This window comes from Giraffa tippelskirchi, chromosome 2 (genome assembly GCF_054371585.1).
Source record: "Giraffa tippelskirchi isolate mGirTip1 chromosome 2, T2T-mGirTip1v1.2.pri, whole genome shotgun sequence".
In the NCBI taxonomy this organism is placed as follows: domain Eukaryota; kingdom Metazoa; phylum Chordata; class Mammalia; order Artiodactyla; family Giraffidae; genus Giraffa; species Giraffa tippelskirchi.
Window position 1 is genome coordinate 110,627,332 of NC_137276.1, and position 19,834 is coordinate 110,647,165.

The 19,834-nt window shown below is 45.6% G+C and overlaps 1 protein-coding gene across 17 annotated transcripts in view; it reads right to left on the reverse strand.

Moving 5' to 3' along the window:
• Nucleotides 1-337: 337 nt before the first annotated feature.
• The window catches only part of MCM3AP (minichromosome maintenance complex component 3 associated protein), a 45,699-nt gene continuing 26,202 nt past the window's right edge, over nucleotides 338-19,834 (reverse strand). For 10 of the 17 annotated variants that reach the window (XM_081570220.1, XM_081570216.1, XM_081570213.1 and 7 more), the window contains 11 exons: nucleotides 16,644-16,712; nucleotides 16,427-16,561; nucleotides 13,417-13,570; nucleotides 8,966-9,224; nucleotides 8,653-8,750; nucleotides 7,478-7,868; nucleotides 6,157-6,414; nucleotides 5,555-5,684; nucleotides 3,162-3,368; nucleotides 1,516-1,666; nucleotides 338-625 (listed from right to left, as the gene is read on the reverse strand). In XM_081570220.1, the coding sequence (XP_081426346.1) occupies nucleotides 467-625; nucleotides 1,516-1,666; nucleotides 3,162-3,368; nucleotides 5,555-5,684; nucleotides 6,157-6,414; nucleotides 7,478-7,868; nucleotides 8,653-8,750; nucleotides 8,966-9,224; nucleotides 13,417-13,570; nucleotides 16,427-16,561; nucleotides 16,644-16,712 (2,011 nt within the window). In that variant the 3' untranslated portion in view covers nucleotides 338-466. Of the gene's footprint in view, nucleotides 626-1,515; nucleotides 1,667-3,161; nucleotides 3,369-5,554; nucleotides 5,685-6,156; nucleotides 6,415-7,477; nucleotides 7,869-8,652; nucleotides 8,751-8,961; nucleotides 9,225-13,416; nucleotides 13,571-16,426; nucleotides 16,562-16,643; nucleotides 16,713-19,834 lie in introns of all 17 variants that reach the window. The other 7 variants (XM_081570219.1, XM_081570224.1, XM_081570223.1 and 4 more) reach the window with 3 other exon arrangements.

A 19,834-nucleotide genomic window follows, 5' to 3' on the forward strand; every position in this document is an offset into this window, starting at 1 on the left:
CTCTCTCCTCCACCGAGTCCCCTGTGTCCCTTTGCTCCCAATCCAGACACATGCTCTATGCCTCACAGAGATATGTACATATACTGTTAGCTCAGTACATCTGTTGCCTCTCTGAGGTGTGAGCTGGTGGGGTCCCTGCACCTTATTCATCCCTGCATGCCTGATTTTGGCACATCAGGGACTACAACTTTTGCCAAGACAATGAATGACCACTGTTACACACTGAAATGTAACAGCAAGGGTTGGTGGATGACAGAAGAGATTATGAAAACAGATAAAGAGTATCAAAAACATTACACAGGAGGAAACAGACTTTCATTGTGAAAACCGAGGAAGATTTCATTAGATATTCCAAAGGTTTATTTGCATGATTAATAATCACATTTCCAACATGCATCAAGCATCTGAGGATAACATTATTTTGAGTAAAATAAAATCTTCTGGACCCTCTCTCAGTTCCAGCGGCTCAAATGTCCACCATGTCCAACAGTGCAGAGAGATGGAGCTCAGAGGCAATGTCCTCCTCCCTTGAACTCTGGATCAGCCTTTCTAGGTGCTTCAGCCGTTCAGTCAGAGATGTGCCTGTTGCCTCTGACAACTGCAGTTGCCTCCCTGTCCTTTCATTCTATTTGAACAAATAAAAGAAACCAAAAGTAGTTTTGGTATATCCATAAGCCAAGATATATTCTCTTTAAAGGCACTAGATCTAGCTCACGTTAGAAACCTCTTCTGGGGGCTGCTGGGCTCAACAAACTCCTCTCTTGGCATCTATCATACATCCTTCCAGCCCCTTCCAACACACACACACATATAGCTGGTATCATCTGCACATGGAATGTTTTCTCTTCTGATTCTACCATGAACAACTTCTAGTAATTTTTATCAAATATCATTGTCAAGAACTAGGAACTATGCCATTATATATATTGTAACTGCTAAAGCAGACTCTCATCTTTGGATATTTAGTTTCCACTTTTATATATTATAATTTACAGTGAACAAAAATACATTAATTTTTTCATATACAGTAATTTCTTTAGGACAGAATTGCTAAGTTAATCAGTACAAATATTTTTAAGGTATCTGCCAAACTAGTAACTGGAAACAGTATGTCATCTTACACTGTTGAGTGAAGCCCTGGACTTCTGTGAGCATGCCTTCCTCATTCATTAATTTTCCTCATGGAAAGTCAGTCCCAGAAAGGGAGATCTGGGTGATGCAAAAGCTTGGACGGTACGTGCTCCATAAACCAAGCCACTGTTGTCAACTTGACTATTCTCAACATTTTACTGCATGTCAGCACATGGTTATGGGTTTTGTTCGGTTCTTAAGCACATTTCAATTCCATTCTTCACTCATTTCATAAACAGAAATTCAGAATTAGCTGAGCCACTATAACACTGACGGATGAAGTATAAGAAAAGTTCTAATTTAAGCTAATAAAGAGACCTTGCTTTTTACCCATTCTCTCAGTCATTAAGTCTAATACAAAAGCCAAATATATTCTCTTCTCACCTGAGGGCTAACAGTCATAGATGTTTTCATCACAGGTTCAATAGTCTGAGGCAGAGACACCAGATTCTGAGGAAGGTAGAGGGGAAGGGACGCTGAATCTCTAAGTGCTCCCGAGTCCTCCGACAACCACTGCTGAAGCTGATCTTCAAACCTGAAACATTTGTGCATTAGGAAGAAAAAAATTTAACTATCACTCACTTTTCTCCTATGTATGCTTTATTTTTTAAAGCTTTGCTTTTTACTAAGGGTGGAATTAAGTTATAACATCAACTGAGAAGCAGAAAAATATAACAGGTTAGTATCTTCTCTTTAACTTATAAACCTGATTTCTATTTAATAAAAAAGGTGGCATTTATCCAAAACAACTGTTTTTTTTAACATTACTTGTAATTCTCTCATTTGGTTTATCTTCTTTGGCTTATTTTGCTATTATGTGTCTATAATTAATTAGTATCTCTTTGGATTATCCAAATGTATGAATTGCTGCTTATAGTTTGAAATTAACCCAAAGTAACATCCCACTGCCACCTAACACACTCCAGAGCTGTCCACTCTATATACTTAGTCTTTTTAAGAAAAACAATCTGATCCAAACTGCTTAAATGATACATATCTAGAAAAACCTACTTTTAGAATCGTTAACACATTCATTCACTCTCCCAACACATTTTATCAAGCTTCCACCAAACACTAGGCACCATTCTGGGTACTAATTATACAGGACTGAGACAGAGCAGACAAGGCCCAGCTGTAGGCAGCTTACACTTAAGTGAGGGGAGACAGACAATGGAGACGTCTGAAGGCTAGAAAGACAAAGCAGAGACATAGACACAGGGTGGACTGGTGAGATGGGTAAGGAGGTCCTTGCTGAGTAGACATAAACAGAGACTGGAAGTGAGTACAAGGTAAGCCAAGGGGATGTTGGGGGTGCGGGGGAAGGGAAGGGCTGCAGAAGACTGGGAAAGAGGACTGGAAAAGTGAGAATCACAGTTTTTGAAGAATTCATGTCCTAGGGGAGCAGAAACACAGAGGTGGTGACTAGAGAGGGAAATGGGACCAAGACAGGGAGAAATGGCAGCATGTTTTCACGTTTGTACACTGACGGGAAAGTGAAGGACTCTCACTGGACAAGTGTCCTTGAGTGGGTGGGAGATAAGAGTCTAACCAAAGGGGGGGATTGACCTTGCCTCCACGACAGAAGCTGTTGGAGGGGACAATGCAGGAGGAGGCAAGAGGAAGACGGTGCAAACTCCTATCTTGCAGGTTCTCTTTCTTGGTAAAACCATAAACAAGGGTGGTGGGGGAGACAGAGGAGGGTCTGCTCCAGCTCCTGCCCACCTGCAGTGTGGGGATGTACCTACATCCTTAGTCAGGCTGGCCAGACTCTGCAGAGGCTTATTAGCCAGCCACACTCAGTTCCCAGTAGGAAACTCAAGACCTTCAGTGATAAACAATCAACAAAACTGATTTCAAGTAATAAAGCAGTTTAAGGCAAACTATCAAGGGCACCACCTCTGTCCTTGAAGAGCTCACACTTCATATGTCTGACTTGCCTTCTTTTTCAAACAGTCTCATCATTGAGATCCTTGCTAACCCAGCAAGAAGAGGCCTAAAGGACACAAGGAACCCCAGGGAGCAGGCCTCACCTCTTGCTCTCCTCTTTCTCCAGCAGCAGGCTGCTAGACAGACACTGGGCCAGGAGCTCCTGGGCAGAGGCTCTGTGCATCAGATCCTCCGAGCTGGGAATCCGTCCCTTTTGGCCGCGCTCCACACCTCTCTTCCCCTTGCAGTGCACGTGAAGTAATGGAGTAGGAAGCTTGTTTGCAGAAGGATGAAAAGATCTTATCCCCAAACTGTAAGTACATGTTTTGAAATGCTTACAGTCAACAAAGAGAGGAAGGAAAGGGTTCCTCTGGCATCAGGTAGAGTGGGGGTGCTTTGGGGTCGGGCATGGGTGCCAAGGGCAGGCAGCCTCTATCTTGCGGGAACTTCCCCTCTCCTGGGGAGCTGGGCTTCCAAAGCTTCTCTACTGTTAAGTTTTGCTTCCCATTCCAGGGTCAGCGGCAGATTCTCTGTTTTCCCCTAATATTGGCAAGGTTCTTTTGCATTTAGCTCCTAAATCCATCTGGGATATTTTTTTCTTTTTTTTGCTGTGACTCGAGGCCTGTGGGATCCTAGTTTCCCAATTAGGGATTGAACCCACGACCGCAGGCAGTGAAAGTGCTGAGTCCTAACCGCTGGAATGCCAGGGAATTTCCCTGGAAGTAATGATTACAGCAGCGGGAGATGAGGGTCTAATGCTTTTTCTAAACAGATGCCAGTGTCTGTCCTCTCCTCATTAATTTCCCTCATTTGGCATGGTACTTTTTATCACATATGGTTCTGTTCTTGCATTTTTTCCATTGTGATCCATTTGTCTACTATAACTTTATGTTTTGGTATCAGGTAGAGCAGATCTTCCTTGTTATTCAAAAGTTTCTCAGCAATTGCTACAAATTTTCTCATTCTGATGAATTTTAGAATTGACTTGTCAAGACCAGGGGTAAACATCCTTTTGGGCTTTTGATTAGAAATGTCCCGGACATGGGTAAACCTATGGCTGATTCATGTTGCCGTTTGGTAGAAACCAACACAATACTGTAAAGCAATTATCCTTCAATTAAAAATAAATTTTTTAAAAAAGAAATGTCCCGACTTCACAGTTTCAGAACTGACATCTTTATAGCACTGCATCCTCTAGTTAACAAGGCATTTATTTAAAGTTTTCTTTGCATCTTCAAGGCCCTGAGAATCCTCTTCATAAGGGTTTAGCACCTCTCCTGTCAGTTTGTGTCCATACGTTCTAGATTTGCTGCCATTGTGAATGAGAATTTTTGTATGTTGTAGGTTGATCTGTCTGATCACCTTGCTAAATGCTGAATGGTTCTAACAGTGTGACTGTTGATGATCCTGAACTGACAATTTTACTCTCTGGAAATGACAGTTCCTCCTCTCTTTCAATATTTATGCCACTGTGTCTGTGTGCTAAACTGGGCAGAGTCTCCAGGAGAGCAGTGAACAACAGTGATGTCAGGGGCAGTTCAAGGCTGGTTCTAACTTCAGTGTTTCTCATGTTTTACCAAGAAGCATGGAGGCTTTGGGCTAGTTTTATGGTAGGTAGCCAGAAGCATGGAGGCTTTGGGCTAGTTTTATGGTAGGTAGCCAGAAGCATGGAGGCTTTGGGCTAGTTTTATGGTAGGTAGCCATATCAGGCTAAGGAATTTTATCCAAGTTTAGTAAGGATTTTTATCGGGAATGGGTATACACTTTTTTCTTGGGGAGGGGAAGAAGGAATGGCTATAAATGTTAAGGAAAGCATTTCAACACCTAGTGAAATGATCACTTATTTTTCTGAAATGGCAGAAAACTACATGAATAGATTTCTATTGTTCATATTGTTTAGCACGGTTATAAAGTGAGCTTGTGAGTTTTTTATATACTACAAAACTACAAGTGCTAACATTTTACTTAGTATTTTTGGACCAGGTTTGTAACTGAGATCAGAGGTCAGCCTTCTTTGTCTGTACTCTCCTGACTATGTTACGACTTCAGGGTCAGGTTCATCCAGTAAATAAAACAAGATGCTTGCTTTTCTCTGCTCTACAACAGTTTCTACTACATGGGAATGATCTGCCCCCCGTTATTTGTTGGAATCTTCCCACAATGGGCTGGATTTCGTGTATGTGTCCGAAGTTGCTTCAGTTGTGTCTGACTCTTTGCACCCCTATGGACTGTAGCCTGCCAGGCCCTTCTGTCCATGGGATTCTCCAGGCAAGAATACTGGAGTGGGTTGCCATGCCCTCTTCCAGGGGATCTTCCCCACCCAGAGATCGAACTTGCATCTCTTAAGTCTTCTGCATTAGCAGACAGGCTCTTTACCACCAGAGTCACCTAGATTTCGTGTACACGATGTGTATTTCTGCAGTATACTCTGGAAGAGAATACACTTTACTGTCTCGGCTGAGGGATGACAGAAACATACACTGAACACAGATCTCACCGTCCCTGACTCAACTGTAGCTCCTTCTGCGTCTGCATTCTGGCTTGTTCCCACAACAAAGGAACGTCGTATTTTTTCAAATGGTTTTTAAAAAAATACACGCATATCTGACCATCTTCACTCAGTGCCTCTGAGAAAACAATACAAAAATAAGAAAAGATTATCAAAAGAGCAACAGGTGACCACCTGATGATGTTTGCTTAAATTTACTGACTTAAGGACAAGCCCTTCTGATTAACTGAAGTCACACAATCATGTGACTTCCATGCTGAGCTAAATATGCTCCAGATGTCCATAGGTCATTCAAGGTCCAGAGAGGCTCATGTCCAGACCTCTGTGCCCAGTGTGACTACTCAGAGAGGTCTCTCTAAAGGCAGACTCAGGCGCCCATTTCAGGGAGATGAGTGCAGGCTCTACTGAACCTTCTCAGCTCTTCCCAAAGTCATCTGGAAGTCACTGGCTTGAAGAGGTATAGTCCTAGGGAAAGGATGGGTGGGGACCCACAGGAAAGACGCAAACATCAAGTAGACATCTTTCTTTGCTGAAACTGCACCAAGAAAGTCTCCTGAGGAGCCAGCCCCTCAGCACTAAGCACTAACTACCTGACGTGATGGGAAGCCTCGGGGGTGTCCAGTCCCTTAGCTTGTGGTTGATGCACAAGGTGATGACGTCATCCCACGGGATCTCAGCAACTGAGGGCCCAGCCCCCTGTCCCGGGGAGGGGCGCCTGCTCTTCCACCTGCTGTATGTGGTGCGGAGCAGGCTCTCCACCTGCGACTGTAGGACAGGCTGCGTCTGGCGAGAGCTGGGAATCTGGGAGGCATATTGGATGACCATGGAATACACAGGGAGCCAGGGAGCTGGAGAGAAAGCACCAAGGAGTTACAGGGTTTGGTGGAAATCTACATGAAATGTTGTTCACTCTGTATTTTTTTCCTAGAAGGCAACCGTGTAGCTGAGAAGTCAGTCTTCAACTCTGAATACAACAGAATCATAGTTGTTAAGGAAAGTACATTTCCCTCCCTGTGTCCAGGTAAGGGATGCAGTCACCCAGGCCACAGTTCACAACAAAGGGTCCATACTAGGGGGGCTGACTGCATAGTCTGTGGATGCACACAGGAATTTGTATTTGACCAAGCACTCAGGGAGATCTGGTCCCAGGGGCTTCTCTCAGGGAGGCCCGACCTAGCTCACCAGAGGATTTACGCAGTGAAGTTTGTTTCCCTTTGGGTTCCTTCAGTAGCAAACATCTGTTAAACCTATAGGAAATCACACCTCAAATTTTAGAAGGCTGCCTGAGGCCTCTGCTTCACATGGTCCAGAGGAGAATGGCCCTACCAAGCCCACGTGAGCACAAACAGCCTCCTTCCCTCCTAACAGCATCAGCAAGGGAAGGGACAGCTCCTTGCAGAACAGCAGCCCTTAGCATCTGTGTCAGAACAGCCCAGAAGCCTCACTCGGGCACAGCCAGAGCCACAGAATGAGCTTCTCCAACAGAGAAGGAACCCTGGTGTTCCAACAGCACTGGGCACTGCGGCCCAAGCAGAGCCAATAGCATGGAGACAGGACTGCACTGTCTCCATGCCTTTAGCTCCCAAAGGCCATGGTGCAGGTAAGATGGGACCTGCTATTAACTGAGAAACCCTAGGTCTGGATTCAGCACGCCTCCTGATACCTCCCTCCTGGGGCTGAGCAGACACCCACAGACCACTCAGCTGGCGGTGGAAGGCCAACAGCTCCTGCTCCGGAAAACCCCGGATCGTCCTGACATCTGAACCCAAAGGCAAGAGCGGGTGGAAGCCATGGGGGGCCAGGGTGCACAATGGTGCCCAACACCTGCTAGTGTCCCTACAGCAAAAAGGATCTGGGGAATGCACCCCACCGCACTCATTCCCGGCCAGTCCCCTCAGCACGAGTACGCACCCCCTGGAGGCGGAAGATCCATCTGTGGGAGCTGGAAGCCAAGGATGGCTTGCCTCAGCCAGGCCAGGTGCTCCGGTGCATTCCAGTGAAGGTGAGGAAGCAGCCGGCTGCCCCCTGCCTCAGCAAACTCAGTGACAGGCCAGGACAGGTTGCAGAGCTGCTCGGAGGACACTACAGAGGCCAGGAAGCTCAGCACGCTGTTGAACAGCTCAATGACGGCACTTGGCTCCTGTGAGGCCAGGCCGCCCAGCCTCCGCTCTCTTCTGTCATGGAAAAACCGGCTGCTAAACTCCCGGCTAACCCCATCTTCCACGTACTGAATGAGGGTCTGGCAGCAAAGGTCAAGGGCACAGGGACAGTGGGAGACCAGCCACTGCACAGCCTGCGAAACCTGAGAAGCAAAGACAGTGGGGAGAGATCTGGTTCAACCATCTACGCTGCTTTTCAAGAGGAGGTTCCTGAAGGCGCCCCTCCCACAGCTGCCACAGCAGGTGCCACCGGAACAGCAGCTTCTCACCATGCCAGAGGGGAGCAGAAGCTTCCACTGCAGCTGAGTCTGGTCTCCCTGGAGACCAACACAGCAGGGACCCCGAGAAGGGCTCCCATTCCCATCACCCCTGCCACCCAGAAGGGCTGGAAGCCCAAGGGAAGCACCATGCACATCCTCTCCACCTCACACTGAAAAGAAAACTACATCTTCAGTTCTCAGAAGGACCAATAGCTTCATTCCATGCCTAGATGCTCTCACACCCTGTAGTTATCTTTATCTTTCTTCCTGTAGTTATTTTTAAGTCCCGAAACTTCTTTCCCTAAATGTAATTGTCAGCACAGACTTTTTAAGGAAACTCTGATAACATTATCTCTTCATATTCCAAGAACCACCACCATACAAAAATAATCATACATCTGACCCTCAGATACAAGACATGAAGTGTCACAGTTTAAATCTGTAACAACAAAACCTCTGAAAAAATTTACATAATTTAATTTGTTGCCAATAGCAAGACTATGAGCAAAATTTATCTTTTATTTTGATATCTGCTTATAACTTTAAAAAGTTTCCTGTCAAAACGTAAAATTAAAATGCAAGATGTAATATACACTAAATTCAAGATAGAGTGAAAGGGAAAAAACTAAAATATCTTGTTAGACCTTTAAAAATGATGAAACCTTACCTTACTTGTGCCTTTTAAGTCATTAATGGAATCAGGGATCTCAATAACAGTATAATCTGAAATCAGCTTAGCTGAAACCAAATCCTGGAGCATCAGACCTTTAAGACAAACAGACACCAGTCACCCATCTCCTGGTAGAGATTTGCACATGAGCTGAGGTGTCTCACTGCCCTGACCCCTAGAGCCCTGTCCCCAGGCACTGCAGTGGCTATTCTCACATGTGGCAGCACCACACCACCAGCACTTTCTCAGACCCCAGGCTCTACCCACTTATTAAACATGCCAGCTCAGAAGTGGAACTGCCTTCACAAACCCTCTTCCACGTCCTTCTCCACGGCGTCCCCTCCCGGGCTGGGTGCAAGAACCACCAGTGGAAGCGCAGGCTGGAAGGGCTTGGCCTGCAGGAGCTGCTTGATCTGCAGCAATGCAGACAGCCAGTACACGTCCTCTTCTGCCATGTCCTCACTCTTCACTTTGGGAGGAAGCAGCAGCATGAGCCCACTGGCTCCCAGGAGCTCCTTCTGTGTCTCCACGGCATCGAGGGCACCATCACTAAGAGCGCCGTGGGCCACCTGGAACAGCACCCAGACCATCAAGATGGACACGTCGGTGGACAGATAACCAGTGAGTGTCAGCCCCAGAGATAGCACAGCCAATCGCTCACTGCACTCCAGGTCGGCCTCCCTCTGTGAGGCCAAGAACTAGTACAAGAAACTGGGGGGAAACAATGAATCCAGCCTCTGGTGAGAACTGTGTTTGAGTAGTTTAATCTTAACAGTTATCTCAAACAGGTGTAAAAACAAATAAACCTTTAATGACAGAAAAAGGGAAAGGCAAACCAGCAGCAGAAAAGGGATTCCTACCCATTTCTAAAAGCAGTGCAGAGAGGGGTAAAGGAACCAGAGGATGCCACACAGAAGGGCTGCAGACACGGTGAGCAGGGACCAGGCTGTTCAGGCCTGTAAAAGTCCTGGGAGCCCAGGCCTGTGGCACCAGAGCCAGGGCAAGGCTCCAGCCCAGGAGGACAAGTCACACATGAGACAGTGGCCCACAGGTCATCCACCCCCCTGCCTCTAAGCACAAGCCATCCCCCTGGGCCCTGGGCCAGCATCCTGTCCTGAGGATCCCAACACGGGGGCATCACAGGCACAGAGGAGGGGACCTGGCAGTGGGCACCCCCCACCTTACCCCGAGAGCACCAGCAGCTGCACAAGGAGGAGACACGATGAGTCCCTTCCAGAGAAGCCAAACAACCTAAGGAATCGATCCCCAGATCCCCCCCAAAAAAGGCTTGCCATTTCAGTTACCCTCCACCCCACCCCAAACACAGGCCTGTGACCAGCCTTTTAGGGCCTCACTCAGGTATAGGCAGGCTCAGATAAGGTGTCTGAGGAGAGCCTTCAACATAAGAGAAAAACTAGAGTAACAGAATAGAAACCCTAAGAAAATGGATACCACATGGAATGGAAGAAAACTTACGCAAAAACCCTAATTATCTCTGAAGATGCATCCAGAAATAGTCATAAGATGATATGAGAAAGTAAAATAAGGGTAAGAAAAAGGAAATCAATAATACAATATGTTATTAAAAACTCAAAGACATCTCCTAGAAAATAATATTAAAAAAACAAGATGGAAAATGGGATAGAAAGGATGAAGAGGCTCAGAAGATCAACTGATCAGTCTAATCAGAGTTCAAGAGAGAAGAATAAAAGAGAAGGAAAGCAGATGTCATCAAGATGCAAAAACATCAGTCTCCAGCCCACAAGGACGCACCAAGGGTCCCATCAAGGACCTTCCCAGATGATGAGGGAAGGAAGTGGGCACCCAAGTCCTAGGGCAAAGACAGCAGGCTTCCCAAGTGAAACAACGCCAGGCCAGAGAAAGGAATGGGAACAGTTTCAGACATATCAACAGCAATGCTGGATGGTCAGTGACCGTGGAATAAAACTAGAAGGAAAGTAACTTTTATCCTATAATTCTACATACCAAGCTAAACTATGAAGCAAATGTGAGGGTAAACACATTTTCAGACAGGCTAGAGCTCTGAAAATTCTTCCATTGCATTCTTCCTTTGGAAGAGAATGGAAAACGTGCTCCATCAAACAAGAGACTAAACCAAGAAAAAATTTTGCTGCTGCTGCTGCTGCCAATAGCAGCACTGAGTGCTGGATATGTCAGGCACTGTCCTAAGAATTCTGTCTGTATAACACATGTCACCTCATGGGTCCCCATGCATGGTGTGCAAGAGTATATCAACCCACAGTCAGTACCTGGGCCGAGGACCAAGGTCAGAGTTAGAAGTGGAGGAGCAGGACTGCATTCCTGGTATGGAGGCCCCAGAGGCAGCCACACCCTGGGACACGTTTCCAGCCCAAATGAGAGCAGGAGAATGGCACCCTCTTAAATAAGATAATGTAGCAAATACTACGTGCAGAAAAAATAAATGTAGTCACAGAACATTTGCTGGTTCTGGAGCACACACATGTGACCTCAATTTCTGAGATATTATAAAGTGACCACATAACCACTAGGAAGATGGGGAAGGCTGAGAGCAAGAGGGTGTTAAGAGGTCATGCCTCACCAAGTGGGGTGAGTGCACAGCCCCAAGATAGCCCCCATAATCCCACCTCCTACTGCTAATGTCCCGGCACCATTGCCTGCCCTGAGGATGGGCTGAGCCTAGTGACATGCTTCTAACAGACAGTAAGACAAACATGATGGGAAGCCACCATGAAGGTTAGGTTAAAGAGATGATGCCAGCTTACTCAGCTCACGGGAGCTGGCTGATGCCCTATTGTGAGTTGCCTCATGTAGGTCCATGTAGCATGGCCTACAAGGAAGTGAATCCTGCCAACAACTATGAAAAGTGGGCTTTCAGAGAGACCAGGGCCCTGAGTTCTACCTGCTGAAATCATGCCCCAGAGGACCTAAGCCACACCTGGGCTTCTACCACACAGAAACTGTGAGTAATGGACACTGGTTATTTACATATGCCACATGTGGTTTGTGTTTTTAGTTTGTCTGTTTTGGTTGAGCCACGTGGCATGCAGGGTCTTAGTTCCCCAACCAGGGATCAACCCAGGCCCTCTGCAGTGGAAACATGGAGTCCTATACACTGGACCACCAGGGAATTCCCAAAGCTGCCACATTTGGAGGTAACGTGTTATACAATAATAGATAAAATGCACCTATTTTTATTAGTAAGTCAGCAGAGAAGATCTAAAGTGGATAAATAGAGAAACAGCAGTATAAATACATGATGTGGAAACATGACAGAAATCAAACCTTGGAGAGAGAGGCTAGGAGATGCGGCAGGGGCTGCAATTTATCATCATAAATCATGCCGTGCTATCTGACTCTTTAACTACATGCAAGCGTTACTTTGACTTACATCTTAAGACTAAAGGCCTAAAGTGCTTATAGTGCAGGTAAAAATAAAGAAAAAAAAAAAAAAGACTAAAGGCAAGAAGAACAAACTAATTGTCCAGTAGGTGAAGTATGATTCTTATCATCCTAGGAAAAGGGGAGAACGTGTCCCAGGATGTTTCTGTTACCTCTGAATGGTGAGAGCATAGATGGCTCTTACCATCTTTGTATTTCCTCTATATTTCCTTATATTTTTAAAGTTTTATATATGTATTACTTTCACATTTAAGACAAATATTAAACAGTATTAAAATGGAAAGAAACAAAAATCCTATAGTCAAACTACAATTTGAAGCAGTTCCAAGGACAGAAGGAACGTGGCCTAGAGTGTCACATGCAGATGTCCAGGGTGTGCCATGAAGGAGACTGTCATGAAGAGGAAAAGCCTGGAGTGAGGCCTTTGGGTCGGGACACAGTGGGGAGGGCAACTTTCACCAGGCCCTGCTTTGAGCATGCAGCAAGTCATGAATACCACACTGTGGACCGCACCAGACCCAGGTCAGAGAGCTGGCCAGAGCAGCAGCTACCAACGCCAGGTCTGCTCAGCACTGAAGCCCACACTTCCTGCTCTGCACTGCTATTTTCTAAGTAAATAAAATATGCATCTGGTTTTATTTCTGAACACACACAGTAAAACCTAAAATTCATTAATGCAGGTTTGAATCTAATGAGAAAACAGGTTCTGATTAAATAAGACTCTCTGTGGGAACCAATTAAGCTCAGTATTATACAAACACCTATAAAGAACAAAAAGTAGAACTTATAATCAAAAGCTGAGGACAACTTGAATGTAAAACAAAAACAACTAACCTGAAATGCCTGAGACTGAACCTATATGAAAACTGCATAGGACTAAAAACCATTAGTCTTCTGGTAAGACTCGATATATCAGGAAGCTATTTAAATAAAGATGTCAGCAGCTGGCAGACCATGTGAAATTCAACAGACACTGCATTTCTGTGTAATGCTCTGTCATAAGCCTCTTGGGTTAATTACCAGAGGTCCATGGAGTTCATGGCTTCTGAACTGTGTGCAGAACACATAGGGAAATACAGGTACCTTTTACAATAGTTCTGGTTTTCACCAATTTCTCAAAGAGAGGTCTGTGACCCAAGAGAAGACTTACTGCATCCTGAGAATCTAGCTTGGTCTCTCACACCAGGCGGTGTACATGAGTCATCAAGACGCAAGGAAGAACAGATACAACACTTGCTTCTGAGCCTCCCATATTGTTTCAGAGCCACTTCGGGGGAGTCATATGATTCCCATGATGTCTGGGAATGAGAGTAAATAAGAAAGTTACAGAAGTAAATACACTAAGTGATTGTCACTCACCTTGATGCACACACTGACAGAAATTGTCTGATCCCCTTCGCTGCTGAGAGTGTTAAAGAGAGTGAGTGTCTGAATCCCACCAACATCAAGGTTTATGTCATCCACTGAGCCATCACCTCCCATGAACTTGACTTTTAACCAATGTGATAGAATTCTGTGAATGAAAGAAAATAACACTTAAAGCAGAGTCTAATTCTAAATGTGAGCCACAAAGAGAAATATCACACAGGTAGAGATCCACAAACATCAAATCTTACTATGAAATTGATCTGAACAAAGCAGGCTGTGATTTTTAAATGGAGTTAGGAACTCTACTGGGTTATATATTTGGATAGGAGGAGAGAGCACTCATTCTAATATGATGTATGTTTCGGAAGCCCTAAGAAAAGATGTTGAACAATCGAAAAGGTCCTTAGAGTTTATATACAACCCAGAAATTCCACTCCTAGGTTTAACCAAGAGAACTACAAACATATATCCACACAAACACCTATACATCAGTGTTCACAGAAGCATTATTCATAATAACCAAAAAGTGGAAACAACACAAATGCCCATCAATTAATGAACAGAGAAATAAAACGTGGTATATTCATGCATTCAAATATTATTCAGCCACAAAATGAAGGACTAATACATGCTACAACATAAATGAACCTAGAAAACATTATGCTAAGTGCAAGATGACAGTCATAGAAGACAACATATTTTCGGGTTCTATTTGTATGAAATGTCCAGAACAGGCAAATTTATAGAGACAGAAAACAGATGAGTGGTTGCTAGGGGCTGCAGGCAAGGAGGGATGGACTGTTAATGGGCATGTGTTTCTTTTCAGGAGAAAAAATGTTCTCCAGCCCTGGGGTATATGGTAGGGTTAATGGCAAACTCCTAGAGTGTTCACGCCAAGGGGGACCTTCCCAGCCTGCTGCTGCCAGTGCCCTCATCCCTGTGGTTAGCCCCTGCCAACCCACACCTCCACAGGAGGCCCTCCAACACTAGCAGGAGGGGATGAGCACACTTCTTTCTACTGCACCATGTTGAACCAGAAGTCCAAAGAAATATTTTTTAATCCTAAAATTTTTATGGAATTACAGAAGACCACCGAATAGCTGAAGGAATTGGAGAAAGAAGGTTGGAAGCATCACACTTCCTGATTTCAAACTGCATTACAAAACTATAGTAACTAAAACTGTATAGTACTGGCAAAAAAAGAGCCACACAGACTAACAGAACAGAAGTGAGAGCCTGGAAATAAAACCCTGCATATATGGTCTTCTAATATTTAAGAACAGAGCCCAGAATATTCAATTGAGAAAGAATAGTCTCTTTAAAAAATGGTGCTGGCAAAATTGGATAATAAAAAGAACAAAATTGGACCCCTATCCTGCACAAATAAAAGTTATCTTGAAATGGGTTAAAGACTTAAACATAGGAACTAAAATCATAAAACTCCTAGAATAAAATAGAAGGAAAACCTCCCCGACACTGGTACGGTCAATGATTTCTTCAGATGTGAGCCCAAAAACACAAGGAACAAAAGTAAAAATAAACTGGGACAATACCAAACAACAAAGCTTCTCTGCAGTAAAAGAAACAAAAGGAGTAGGCAACTAATGAAATAAAAGAAAATATTTTCAAACCCTATATCTAATAATGAGTTAATATTCTAAATACATATGGAGCTCCTACAACTCAATAACAAAACACAAATGATACAATTAGAAAATAAGTAGATTTGAATAGGCATTTTCTTTAAAAAAGACATGTGTGCTGTGCTGTGCTGTGCTCGGTCGCTCTGTCATGTCCGACTCTTTGCAACTCCATGGACTGTAGCCCGCCAGGCTCCTCTGTCCATGGGGATTCTCCAGACAAGAATACTGGAGTGGGTTGCCATTTTCTCCTCCAGGGGATCTTCCTGGGATCGAACCCAGATCTCCCACATTGCAGGCGGATTCTTTACCACCTGAGCCAGCAGGGAAGCCTATACAAATAGCCAAAACGTGCATGAAAAGATGCTCAACATGGCTAACCATTAGGGAAGTCAAAATTAAATCACAAAGAGAGATCACCTTACATCATATAGTATAGAGTGGCTATTATGAAAAAGGAAGGCTATTATTAAAGAAAGAAATGGCAACCTACTCCAGTATTCTTGCCTGGAAAATCCCATGGACAGAGGAGGCTGGTGGGCTACAGTCCATGGGGTCTCAAAGAGTCAGGCACAATTGAGCAACTAACACTATTATGAAAAAGCTGAGATAAATAATGTTGCTGAGGATGTGTAGAAAAGTAAACCTCTGTGAACCATTGATGAGAATATATATAAATTGGTATAGCCACTATGTGAAATAGTATGAAGTTCCTGATAAAATTAAAGTAGATCATCTGAAAAAAAAAAGTTCTGCAATTAGATAGTTGTGATTATACAACTCTGTGAATATACTAAAACCAGTGAAATGTACACTTTAAATGGGAGAAATTTATAATATGCAAATTACATCTTAAAAAGCTGTTAAAAAAAAAGTAATATGTTCTGTAGCTGCTTTAAAAGTATGGTTTCTGGAAGCAACTTGGTTACAGGAAATAATGCCATGTCAACTTTCTGGATTTCTTTTTAAAACTGCCAAGTTTTTTTTCCTAAGGAAAAAAATGGAACTACAGCAAACAAACTATATTGTCTTCCCCAAGAGTCTAAAATGAAACGGGCTCTAATAATATACCTCAGCACAGCTTTAAGTCACAATCAAGTCTTAAATACTTTTGGACAAAGACCGTTGCCAACTGTGCAAAATTAAAATGTGAATGACCTAAAGTGTTAACTTCAAATCACAAACAAAGCTAAGCATCAAAATGAAAGCAGGCATCAGGGTCCCGGGCAGGAGAGGAGCACACAGGGCTGACAACCAACCAGCCTTGCACACACACCCAGCCGCCCAAGGCTCAGGGAGAAGTCACTCCTCTGCTGGCCCCTCACTCAGCACCCAGCCCCACAGAAGGAACCCTCTCTTACCTGCCAGGACTCCCTGGTGACTGTTCTTCTCCATCAGGCAACACCAGCACCAGCTTCCAAAACACACGTTCCTGCCACCTTGGGAGGTGCTCAGCCACAAGGGACGGCAGGTCCAGGGGTGCCCATGCTGCATCACTGGAAGGGACCGAGCACCACAGGTAAGCCACCTGCAAGCCCCCAGCAGGAGCAGCACACAGGGCGGGCAGTGGTAACCAACCTTAGCAGCTGCTGGTGGAAGTGCTGGACCTTCATCTGGTGTGCCACCATGTCCCTGAGCCACCTCAGCCTGTGAAGAAGGAACCACACAAAGGAGTCCTAGGTGAGGCCTGCTCAGCACCCCCCGGGGAAGTGGGCAAGCATCTAGCGACGTTCTGAGTACAAGGTGATTGGGTAGTAAGTGTCTCCCAGCGGGGAATACTAAGGAGACCAAGAACTTTTTTTGATGAAGAAATAGTTTAGTCAGAGGACTTGTTCATTTCACTACTATCAAGCAGTTATCTACTGTGCGCCAGTCATGGCAGATCAGCAGTAAACAGACAAAAATCCTGCCCTCATAGAACACATGCTCTCACGGGGACAGAAAGGCCCCTGTAGGTAGATGGCATGGCAGGCGCCATGGGCATGCTATGGACATACACAGGGTGCTCAGAGATGACCTGGGAGCACAGACCAGAAGGAAACAAGGGGAGCCACCATGATGACTTCCAGGGGACAGGCCAGGCCATGTCAGAAGAGGCCATGGCACGCACACAGGAGCACAGGGAGGGCAAGGGGCAAGCCAGGGGGCAGATGTGGGCCACTGTGGAAGGACTCAGAGAGGAGCTCAGGGACCTCAGTGAGGATGTGAGGCGACCTGACTACTGTGGTGATGAGAACACCAGGCTGTAGGCGCCAAGGGCAGAAACTGGCAGACAGACAGGTGGCTATGTGAGAAAGGGCTGGTGGTGGAGGCAGTGAGGGGCGAGCTGCAGGGTGGTGGGTCTGAGTCCAGATGTGACCCAGTGCAGGGAGGTCAGACTAGTCCCTGTGAGACAGAGGAAGCACTGAGAGTAGGCACTGAGTGAGGCCAGGAGAGTAGGTTCCAAACTTGAGCTCGGGACACCAGGAGGAAGCCTTGACTGGTGATGCACGAAGGGAGTTGTCAGCATGCAGGATGGAAACAGATTACAGGGAAAGAAGCAGAGGAGAAGAAGAAGGGGCAGGGGGCTGGGCTGGACAGGTAAGGGTAGAGGGACACAGAGAGGGCTGTCCTGACGCAGGTAAAGCGGCCTCGACTCCAGGAGGCAGCAGGGCCAAGGCTGCCACGGGTCAGAGAGAACCCCGAATGCCCAGACCACACACAGCACATCAGAGACAGGCTTGCGCTGCCACCACCCTGCTTCCAGACGCAGGTCCAGGACTGGGGACCTGAGCGGCTACATAGTTTGTTAGCAGCGTGGACCTGGTTCCCAGAGAGAGCACCTTGTGACAGCCTGGGAGGGACAAAGCATGCCCTACGACCCATATAATCATGATGGTGTGATCACTCACCTAGAGCCAGACATCCTGGAATGTGAAGTCAAGTGGGCCTTAGAAAGCATCACTATGAGCAAAGCTAGTGGAGGTGATGGAATTATAGTTGAGCTATTTCAAATCCTGAAAGATGATATGAAAGTGCTACACTCAATATGCCAGCAAATTTGGAAAACTCAGCAGTGGCCACAGGACTGGAAAAGGTCAGTTTTCATTCCAATCCCAAAGAAAGGAATGCCAAAGAATGCTCAAACTACCGCACAATTGCACTCATCTCACATGCTAGTAAAGTAATGCTCAAAATTCTCCAAGCCAGGCTTCAGCAATACGTGAACCATGAACTTCCAGATGTTCAAGCTAGTTTTAGAAAAGGCAGAGGAACCAGATATCAAATTGCCAACATCCGATGGATCATCGAAAAAGCAAGCGAGTTCCAGAAAAACATCTATTTCTGCTTTAATGACTATGCCAAAGCCTTTGACTGTGTGGATCACTATAAACTGTGGAAAATTCTGAAAGAGATGGGAATACCAGACCACTTGACCTGCCTCTTGAGAAACCTATATGCAGGTCAGGAAGCAACAGTTAGAACTCGACATGGAACAACAGACTGGTTCCAAATAGGAAAAGGAGTACGTCAAGGCTGTATATTATCACCCTGCTTATTTCACTTATATGCAGAGTACATCATGAGAAACGCTGGGCTGGAAGAAGCACAAGCTGGAATCAAGATTGCCGGAAGAAATATCAATAACCTCAGATATGCAGATGACACCACCCTTATGGCAGAAAGTGAAGAGGAACTAAAAAGCCTCTTGATGAAAGTGAAAGAGGAGAGTGAAAAAGTTGGCTTAAAGCTCAACATTCAAAAACTAAGATCATGGCATCTGGTCCCATCACTTCACGGGAAATAGATGGGGAAACAGTGGAAATGGTGTCAGACTTTATATTTTGGGGCTCCAAAATCACTGCAGATGGTGACTGCAGCCATGAAATTAAAATCCACTTACACCTTGGAAGGAAAGTTATGACCAACCTAGACAGCATATTTAAAAGCAGAGACATTACTTTGCCAACAAAGGTCCGTCTAGTCAAGGCTATGGTTTTTCCAGTAGTCATGTATGCATGTGAGAGTTGGACGGTGAAGAAAGCTGAGCGCTGAGGAATTGATGCTTTTGAACTGTGGTGCTGGAGAAGACTCTTGAGAGTCCCTTGGACTGCAAGGAGATCCAACCAGTCCATCCTAAAGGAGATCAGTCCTGGGTGTTCATTGAAAGGACTGATACTGAAGCAGAAACTCCAATACTTTGGCCGCCTGATGGGAAGAGCTGACTCATTTGAAAAGACCCTTATGCTGGGAAAGGTTGAGGGCAGGAGGAGAAGGGGACAACAGAGGATGAGATGGTTGGATGGCATCACCGCCTCAATGGACATGAGTTTGGGTAAACTCTGGGAGTTGGTGATGGACAGGGAGGCCTGGTGTGCTGCGATTCATGGAGTTGCAAAGAGTTGGACATGACTGAGCGACTGAACTGAGCTGAACTGAAGGCCCCAGCACAGTGGGCTGCTGCTACCCCTTCATGTGGCCCTCCTAGGCCCCTCACTGGAGGTCCTCTCCAGAGGCGACAGTGGTGTGGTCTGAAGAGAGAGGTCAAGCCCTGCGGGGCCAGGATTGCACAGCTGAAGCCAGAACCAGGGCAGGGATCCAGGCACCCGTGGAGTGGCCAGGAGGAGTAGCAGGGAGGGCCATGCGAGGGGACACAGAGAGGCAGCCTGTGAGAGGCAAGACCAGAAAGTGGAGGAAGAGTTGCTAAAATACTGCGCAGCAGACCCAGGATGGCAGAGGGGACGGGGTTGGGGTGAGGCTGAGGCCAACATGGACCTCTGGCTCCACTA